Genomic DNA, 10,290 nt, shown 5'->3' with positions numbered 1-10,290 from the left:
GTTCGCTCCACAGGAGCTTGCGTTTGTTTGATAAAGACAAACATAATAAGACCAAACTTCACAATCTGACGTCAGCTAAACTAGTTACGGGTATAAAAGTGTCTATCGTCCAAGAGTATCGAATATGAATACAGACGGATTCGTATACACAGTCAGTGCCGAGAGGAAGATTATTTGTTCGATGCGAATTCAGTTTATCAGGGCGCCGAGCGGTTATCGCAAAGGTATTGCGATCTGTTGCTGCCGACAACCCTTCGGATGTACAGCTATCCGGGCTATAAAAATCGAAGAAAGGTTCGTAAAATAGTGAATAGGTTCAGTATAGTACGTTTTTCAAGCACGAATTTTGTTTGGATGAAACATCAACTCACGATAAAACAGGACGATTGCTTCTGTGGCTTATCGAATTTAATGCGCACTGGTAAACAATGTGTCGTGTAAATCATTCGAGCATATTTAAATACTATGTCAAATAAGCATTGCAAGGGACGTAACTGAGAATGGACGATATATTTTTGGTATCTGCAGCGTATTAGCTATTGTTTGTCGCTATTCCTAATAATTCGTTATATGATAACTTATAAAATGTCATGTTCCTGCCAAAAATTCTAAGCCAACGAAGAATGATTTCAATGCTTTCGAAGTTTACTCGACTTTGAATATGCAAGAATGCAACATTGCAGCAGCATGTGTTATCGATATGGCAGCCGTTAATTCGGGATCGAGAGGTCAAGAAAAGTGAAGATCAATGGTGCACTGTGTTTGTAAATAAGCATTGTATTTTATAACAACAGCGGGAAACATGGATACGGCAGGACCGATTACTGCAAGCGAAAATACAAATGAAAAGCAAGGAAGGTATGTGCTATGCGTTTGTTGATAAACAGGTGTTTATTTAAAGACGTAATAGATGCATAATGTATGCTGTGTGTGTTGCATTGACCTGTTTGGTGATATCGATGTCTTACTGCTAGAGGTATATTATAAACTGTTCCGTGATATTCGTACGTTCTCAAATAAAAGGAGTGTGGTTAACGTCATGACAAGTAACCTACGAAGGAGCTCCGCTATGTTGCCATCGAGTTTCGATTACTCAAAAGAAGTTTTAAAAGAGTAAAACATTTTTGACGCAAATCTGAGTCGTATGATTCAGAAATAAACGTGGAATTTCAGTCGTTTCGCAGTACTTTTCTCGGTATAACAATCTTTCCGTACAAGATACCTAGATAGCTTTGCTTGTACCATGTTTTTCAGTCACTTGCTGTTTCGTCTTCACAGTAAGTTCATCAGTCTGTACCTACAGGTAGTGCGGCATGTATGAATTCTTGTGTGTTTTGGAACGTAGCCTTCAGGTCACACGACTGCTTGACAGTGTTACAGAGACTATAAGCAGCAAACTACCTTGGACAGCATTTGAAGGAAGTCATGTGAATTCTGATACAGTGAGAACAAAGATTTTCCCATTATTTTGAGTTTGAAAGTAAAATATTTTGTTTTATAAATGTTCTTTCTACAGATAATGTGTGCATTTTCAAAGTGTCTGTATTATTGTTGATATGCCCGTGTTAGTAGGGCCTATTGGAGACTTTTGAAAATGAAATAAGCTTTCAGCTGTTTACTGCTGTTTTTGTACTACGTTTGTAAGCTTTTACTGTATGACAATTATTTATGTGATGTTTGGTGTTCAGACACTGCATATTTAACTATTTTCTTACTAGTTGAAACAAATTTTATTAAGTTCTGTACGTGTTGGAGCATTTGATAGTGTGTTTATAAGACAGCATCAACTCACAGTAGCTGAAGCTTACGAGGTGTCCTAAATGCAGCAAGCATACTTGCAGTGAGTTTTATTTATTTTGTTGACACTACAATCCAACAGAGGAACCTTCTTGGTGGTTACATTATCTCTCTTCTATGCTCATTTGGAGTGTTTGAGCTGACTGTCTCAATTTTCAACTTATTTCCTCTTATTTCCTCATCTATTGTACTTTCCCAGGCGTGAAACCTCCTAGTTTCATATTATTCCCACACACTATCAGTTCTGAAAATATAGATAAAATAATCATGATGAATAAATTACCAAACTTCTTTAACATTTTCGTTTTGTTTGTTTATGGAAGAAAACAAACTCAAGCTTAATCTTTGGAAATACTATTGTAGTGCAAGAACTAATATCTGATAATTAGTGTTCTTAAAATAATAGCATAGCATACAATACATAAAATTATTTGTTCATTCATTGTATTCAGACAGAAAATAAATACAAAACTAATGGAAAATGGTTGATTGAGCACCATAAAATGGGGTGACTTTGGTAACTTTTTTTCCAATTTTTTTTAATGGATGAAGAAAGTAGAACCTAAGTAAAGAAAGTAAAACTAAGAAAATAAAACCTAAAAAGAAAGTAAAAAAAAAAAAAAAATTCTTGGTGCCTACTGATTGCTTCATGTTAGTTGAAAATTTTCAAAACATCATCTCATGCCCCCCCCCCCCCCCCCACACACACACACACACAGAAATCAAAGAGCCTATAAACTGTTACATACTTAGAGATGAGATTGATACCACTTTTGAAACTGTGGAGAAGCATAGGCTGTAAAACACAGTGTATCAATTTCAACCCATTGTGTAATCTGCTTGTTACTTTAGGAGCTACATTGTATTATATATTTCATATTTTATGGAGTGAGATTGATAACATAAAACATTTTCACAGTAAAATGCAGACTATATATTTCTGTACAAATCAAGGTTCTATTAACACAAAGTTAGACTTATAATGCAGAATATCTCAATAATTGATTTTCAATTAAGTACAAAATTAAATTAGTCATGTACCAAATTACTCACATTTCAGTTATATAGACAAATCTTATGGTTTTTTACTTCAACTTTACCTTTGAACCAATACCAAATCCTATTTCCTGCACTTTCAGAGCCTTTGGTTCTGGTAAAGCTGCTAATATATATAAAAAAAAGTCAACAAGGAATATCATCATTACCTCTTTAAATACAGCCTTAGAAGAGTCTATAGACTTTAATCCTAACACTTAATAATCATTTCCCTTCTTTTCTTGAATAATTACTGCATATCAGAAGTTACAGACTTCCTCACACCAGACAACACTTTAACGAGTTCTTATTTCCCAACATCCAATTCGTTAGCAGTTGCCTGAACATCTGAATTCATATCTACATGCAGGTCTTCATCATCTGTCGAAGCAGTTTGGAGCTGCGACACTTACTCCAGATACGACGTGTAATCTTCAATTTTTCTGTTGCAGTTTGTCTATTTGATCTTAACATTGCAGCTTTAAGAAATCGACAAGTGAACCATTCACATTATATACACTGGGGGAAGTCCAGGCAGCTTTTGTGGAACCTTATCGGGGTAAAACGGAAATATTCCAGTTGCCTTAAGGTCATTGACAATATCCTTCTTGAGTAATTTGATATCATCATTCATCATTTTCGGTGCAGTAGATAACAAAGATGGAAGTTCAGGCATGAGGATACCACAAAGTTTTTGTTAAAATTTTCCTCCAGGCGACCTTCATTGGACAAAAGATTGAAATGTCCACTGGCTGGCACAAATGTGTTGAATTTGGTGGCAAACGCACAAGAGCAATATCATTTTCCTCACACCGTGTGATCACTTCATCAGTAAAATGACTGGCTAAATTGTCTCCCATAAGAACTTTCCTGCTATTCAGTCTTCTTGCACGAGGAAGAAAAACCTGCATTAATCAATCCAGGAACATGACTGAATCAACCCAACCATGGCTAGTTTTGTTAATTCTCAATCCGCCTGAACAGCAAGGTGTGTCACAACATGATTCTCCTTTGAGACCATCCTCTGTCCAAGTGTCCTCTATATGTTCACTCTAGTAGATAATGTAAGGGGGCAGGAGGGTACCAGAAGCATTTCCACATACCATTATATCAATGGTGATTTAGAGTGATTCATCACAGACTCTGGGAGATCCCATGGTGACCCCTTTTTGCATTTTGAAATCAGTGTTTTATTATGTTAAATGAGTAATTATGGAAACTATGTATTTCACTTATCAGCTGTAGAGCCTTCTTTGATTTTGGTAATTTTAGAGCTGTTTCCTTCTATCTTCCAAACATACCATAATAAATTCACAATGTCTAGCTCTTCAATTTTATAGGCTTTGTTGAAACCTCTACCATTTTGACATGTGTTACATTCATTCTCCAAACAAAGCTCAGTTCGTAACTGGCATATGATGATTGATACAAATGTGTTGCTGTCAGCTGGAATATTATCATGCTTCTTATGAAGGCTCCTGATAGCATTTATGAAATTTTCATGTTGTTTTACAAAATATTTTATGAGGTAATTTGCTGCTTAATTGAACATGTGGTGGGCATACTTGTGCAGACTTAGATTTCCCAATTTGAGCTTCAGGGTGTTCCTGTTTGAATGCCTCTTATGTTTCCATGATGGACATGACTAAGTGACGAATATGAATTCTCTCTTTCTCATTATTTTCTATAATAACTATTGTGTCCTTCCTGCCCGATGACTGTTGTCATGGCAGTGGAAACTTGTTACCAAATCTCTAGTTTCAGAACAAAGACCTCTATTTTGTGGATTACTCCCATGACTTGGTCCTTCAGAATTTCCACCTGATGAATTTCCACACAAGTCACTGAACAATTTACGAACAACTATGACTTTGAATTTCTGCAGGAGTGCCGCAACTATGTTGGCCATATGAGACTTTGCATTGTCATGGAGCAGAATGACCCCACGGGTGAGATTGCCTGATTTTTTTTTTTTTTTTATTTGATCGCTCGGCGAAGGGTGGTCAAGGTTTGTGAGTAGCTCTGGGCCTTCACTGTTGTCCCGTGCTGCAGGAAGTGTATCAGAAGGGGGTCAAAGAAGAACAAGAGCGTAGAGGCAAACGATTCACCTCGGACGATGACGTCCAGCTGTACATGCGGTACTGGTTAATATCGCAGCCTGGGGAGTTTTATGAGGCAGCGATTCACTGCCTTATGTCACAGTGGGGCAAGTGTCTCAACAGCCAGGGTCAATGCTTCTAACATACAAGTGCTGGTTTCTGTAAGTTTTGAATACCCCTTATAGTTACACATTCACACAAGAAGTAAATTATTGAACGAGATAAAGTTAGCTCTTAACATCTCTCATGATATAAAAACTTAATTACATGGAAGTGACTCGCATTACATGAAAGTTCACACTGTTGTATTATATTATTTATCCTAACGTATAATTTATCTACTTGTCCGCCTCCGTAGTGCAGTGGTAGCGTTACCGCCTACCACACAAGGGGGCACGGGTTCAATTCCCGGCAGGGGACTGGGTGTTGTGTGTCCTTCATCATCATTGACACGTAAGTTACCGAAGTGGCGTCAACTGAAAAGACTTGCAACACGGCGCCCGAACCCCGAAGGGAATGTTCCGGCCAATAAATGCTATACGATCATTTCATTTATACTCTTTATGCAGTGCATTAGGGTATGTAACTGTAAAACAAATAATGATATGCTGATTATTACCTGCCCAATTAGTTGAAATGAAGGAACAAAATCTACAATAATTCACACTGTAATCATACGAAAAACATATGGCCTCATAGAAAGGCTGCAAATTATGGAGGGAAAGCAATAATGGGCACAACCCGTTGTTACCATACAGTCCAGCCTTTTCAGACAATATATAAAAAGTACCAAATTTTCAACTTTTAAAAATTGTAAGTGTGTCCTGAATTACATGGAACATCCCCTCTGGATATTTTGTATTTCAACAATACAGTAGTTCCTTTTTTCCAGGGCCATATAACATGTTAGTCTCATTGTAAATGAAGACATTGCATTGCTGAATACCAACACTTGTGGTTTTTAAATTTGTGAAATATTCCTTCTCTGGCTTTTCAGATAGCTCAGCCCTCTTTTTTGTAATACAGGACCCCACTCTCTGACCCAGTGCACCTTTGTTGCGTTTCAGGAAGGAGTAGGCCCAATCAACATTAAGCATGTTAGTGACAAATTGAACAATGTTCCTACCTTCTCTGTCCGGATAACTTTTAACAAATAGACTTATAGCTAAGGGAGTATGTGGGTAACCCCAGTCACTGCAGGTTGTAACTGCTTTGATGATTTCGGTTCCTTGAGCAGAAGTTAAAGCAGCTTGCCCACCAGTAGAGCAGCCGTGCTTCCCATGATATTATGGAGTGTTCCAAAAGAAATATTGAATTCTTTAGATGCTTTGTTTAGTGACTTTTATCCTCTACTACTTGTGACAGTGCCGATTCAATTTATCCTCAGTATAATTTCTGTTTGTTCTTCAGCCATCCTTTTTCTTATAATCTCATCCCATCTGGTACTGAACACTGAAATCAAAGTAACACAGAGCAATAGAAATAGGGTAACTTTAAAGAGTATCTAACATTACTTTTACCTGTTCTATAAAACTACGATATGAAGGATTGAAAAAATGGATGAAAAATAGAGTTAAATATCAGTCAAGGGATATCAATTTCACCCCATGGTAAAGTTACGCAATTCAGATGGCGATTTTCAGTAATACCAACAGCAAAAGATAAATTTCCTGGTATTTTGGCCATGGATTAAAATGTGTTGAAGGATGGTGGTTATCAGTCACACCCCTTGAAATCAATTTCACTCTATTTTATGGTATTAAGGAAAATATTCAACCTACCAATACCACCCATCTCCTTTGACCATGCCATCATCAAAATAGCAGACATAAACCACTAATTGAAACCTGATACGTATAAAATATGCACCATTACAAGAACTATAGTTAACTTCATGATCACATTTGTTTGCTATGACAGCTCACATTGTACCTGTCACCTTTCACCCAAATGTAAACCTCTAGTTATACTACAGATCAGTACACCACTCAACTAAGATTTCGCATTCATGTTCGTTGGCTTCACCAACTCACAAACATATCCAAAAACTCACATGTTGGTGCAGATCTGTTTGTGACCACAACCTACATACCAAAAAATGACATAGAAGTGAAATACATATTGCTGGTCTTCTATTCTACATCAGTATGTCGTCTACCAGTCCATTGCTACATGATTAGACAAGACAGCATTCAGTATTGATGTTGTCTTGGTCTTCAGTCCGAAGACTGGTTTGTGATCCAACTCTCCATGCTGCTCTGCCCTGTGCAAGCCTTTTTGTCTTTGAGTACTGCTCCAACCTATATCTATTTGAACCTGCTTAGTGTATTTGTCTCCTGGTCAATGTATCCAATTTTTACCTCCCCACTCCCCACACACACTTCCCTCCAATAATGAATTAATAATTCCTGGATGTCTCAGAATGTATCCTACGCCACTCCCTTCTTTTAGTCAAATTATGCCACAGATTTCTTGTCTCCCTGATTCTATTTGGCACTTCCTCTTTGGTTATGCAGTCTGCTGATCTAGTCTTCAGCATTCTTCTGTAGCATCACATTTCTATTCCCTTCTTGTCCGAACTGCTTATCATCCTTGTTTCACTTCGGTACAAGGCTAGCTTTCCCTACTTTGCTTAATACTGATTTTCGACCTGAGTTCTTGATATTCATACAAAAGGTCTCTCCAATTTTCCTAAGCTGATATTTATCTTTCCCCTAGTTATACAAACATCTGTAGCCTTACATTTGTCTCCTAGCCATTCCAGCTTTAGCCATTTTGCACTTTTTGAGAAACTCTTTTTTTGGACTTTTGTATTCCCTTTCACCTGCTTCATTTGCTGCATTTTTACATTTTCTCCTTTTTGATCCCCTACTGCCTTCACTGTTCCCTCTGTAAAAGCTACCCATTCATCTTTTAGTGTATTCCTTTCCTCTGTTTCAGTCATTCGTTGCCTAATGCTTCCTTTCAAACACTCAATAACCTCTGTGTATTTCAACTTATCCAGGTCCCAGTTCACAAATTTTGTACCATTTTGCAATTTATTCAGTTTTAATCTATAGTTCGTATGTAGTAAAATATCGTCTGAATCCACATCTGCCTCTGGAAATGTCGTGCAGTTTAAAATCTGGTTCCAAAATCTCTGTCTTACCATTATATAATCAGTCTGAAACCTTCCAGTGCCTCCAGTTCTCTTTTACATATGCGACCTTCTTTTATGTATCTTAAACCAAGTGTTAATGATGATTAAATGATGCATGTAGCTTCCTGCATAATTCTACCAGGCAAACTCCTCTTTTATTCCTTTCCCACAGTCCTAGTTCTCCTATTTTTCCTTTCTTCCTTTTCCTGCTGACGAATTCCAGTATTTTGTCACAATTAAAATTAAAAGTTTTGTAGTGGGAATGGTTATGGGTAGGAGCCATAGGATAGGACCATGTGAAATTTAATTGGGAGAATTAGAGGTTGCAAACATTTCAACAAGTCAACCTCACTGTGAGTCCATATGATGATATCAATCTATCTAAACCAAACCAGGGGCTTAAGGCTTATGGATCCCAGGAAATCCCCCTCCAAGCATCCAGTGAAAAGGTTGACATAGGAAGGAGCCATTCTGTTTCCCATGGCCATACCCCTGGTCTGTTTATAAGCCTGCACCTCAAAGGGTAAGCAATTTTTCATAAGTATGAAGTTGATTAAAGTGAGCAAGAATAGCATTATAAGTTTGGAATTAGGTGGTTGTCAGTTGATGTAATGTTCAGCAGCAGATAGATCATGTACATGGGGAATGTTGGTATAGAGATAGGTGGCTTCGATGGTGAGAATCAATGTGTGTGGTGGTAGTGGGACATGCACAGATTTCAGATTGTCTAGGAATTAGTTTCTGTCTTTAATATAGGATTGGGGGGAGGGGGGAGTAACTATTCCTGTTCTCTGCTTTCTTCTAGTTTTCTATATCTTTTATTTTATGACTGTTTATTTTCCCTTCCAACCTCCCCCTCCACTCCACCTGTCTACCACAGGCAATGCACTTATCTTTCTGTTCTTATTAACTCTTGCACAATGTTTTCTCAGTAATCTCTGTCTTGCTTATCACCGTGTCATCCACCTTTAAGCTCTCAGGTTTTCAAAACTCGTCTTGTGCAGTGCCCAACAATCACTCTCTCATTCTCATCCTGTTTGGTTAGTATCCCGTGACCCAGGGTTTTTGGTGACTCTTTCATAACTCTCCCCATTCCTTAAACTTTGCTAACCCTGTTCCTTCATTTCTCTTCCTTTCCCTTCGACCTTTCTGCAATCGATGAAAGAGCCACTGACTCCGAAAGCTTTCATATTTCCATAACTTTTAAATGTGTTTTCTCCTGCCATGTATTAAAGAGTAGATTCATTATCTGTCCAGTTATATTTTCAAAAACTGATTATTTTTGTTGATAAATTAAGGGATCTAACATGCCGTACCCCTACCTGTAGCATGCTGTTTTGCATTTCCTGATGATGACATCCTCCTGAGTAATCGCCGCCTGGAGATCTGAGTGGGAGACTATTTTACCTCTGGAATATTTTACCCAAGAGCATTCCATTATTTTTAACCATTTAGTAGAACTACATGCCCTTGGGAAAAGTAGCTGCTGTAATTTCCTCTTGCTTTCAGCCATTCACAGCACCGGCACAGCACAGCTGGTGTTACAAGCCCAGATCAGTTAATCATTCAGATTGTTGTCCCTGCAACTAGTGGAAAGGCTGTTGCCCCGCATGTTTGTTTGGCCTTTCCGCATTGTGGCTGCACCTAACTGTATTGCTAAGGCAGACAAACCACCACACCTCTCCATGGTTCATGGAGACCAGCATTGATCAGCCCAATAAAACCACGTGGACGATTCTGGGTGAAGCATGAGAAGTTGTTGAAACTTGTCATTCAAAGAGGAGGATATACTGTGTTTGAAACATTTGGGTCATTAGAGTTGCACTTCATCTGGAAATTTTATTACATCCACAGAAAATATCTGTTTCTGTTGAAATTGATTTTAATTCTCTCTCTCACTAATTCAGTAACTTTACATAGCTGCCTTGCCTGCCATAACATCACTGCTGCCTAATAAGGCAACTGTTTTATTTTGTTTATTTTATTATTTTCTTGTTTCATTTTTTTTAGGAACGGACAGTGAAGTACACATTTCAAAATCATTTCCCAGTTCATCTGCTCATTTTTGAAAATCATGTTGAGAATATCTGAATGCACCTCCTGTGAAAACACTCTTGTGTGAAATGAAATACTTGTGTATGTAATTAGAAAAGGAAGATATGAATCATCAGGTGATGCATCAGCAAGGGTAATATTATAATATTTATCAGCTCTTCTGAT

At 37.8% G+C, this 10,290-nt stretch overlaps 1 protein-coding gene across 3 annotated transcripts in view; it reads left to right on the top strand.

Moving 5' to 3' along the window:
- The first annotated feature begins 715 nt into the window (after window positions 1-715).
- Window positions 716-10,290, top strand: part of LOC124777102 (ring canal kelch homolog) — a 141,397-nt gene continuing 131,822 nt past the window's right edge. The window contains exons 1-2 of one of the 3 annotated variants that reach the window (XM_047252385.1): window positions 724-858; window positions 10,081-10,241. Coding sequence is in view for 2 of the 3 variants with exons in the window: in XM_047252383.1 (XP_047108339.1) it covers window positions 803-858 (56 nt within the window). In the remaining variant the exon portion in view is untranslated. Of the gene's footprint in view, window positions 859-10,080; window positions 10,259-10,290 lie in introns of all 3 variants that reach the window. The other 2 variants (XM_047252384.1, XM_047252383.1) reach the window with 2 other exon arrangements.

This window comes from Schistocerca piceifrons, chromosome 2, assembly GCF_021461385.2.
Source record: "Schistocerca piceifrons isolate TAMUIC-IGC-003096 chromosome 2, iqSchPice1.1, whole genome shotgun sequence".
In the NCBI taxonomy this organism is placed as follows: Eukaryota; Metazoa; Arthropoda; class Insecta; order Orthoptera; family Acrididae; genus Schistocerca; species Schistocerca piceifrons.
Note: the sequence above shows the minus strand (reverse complement) of the source record. Positions and strands in the feature narration are given on the sequence as shown.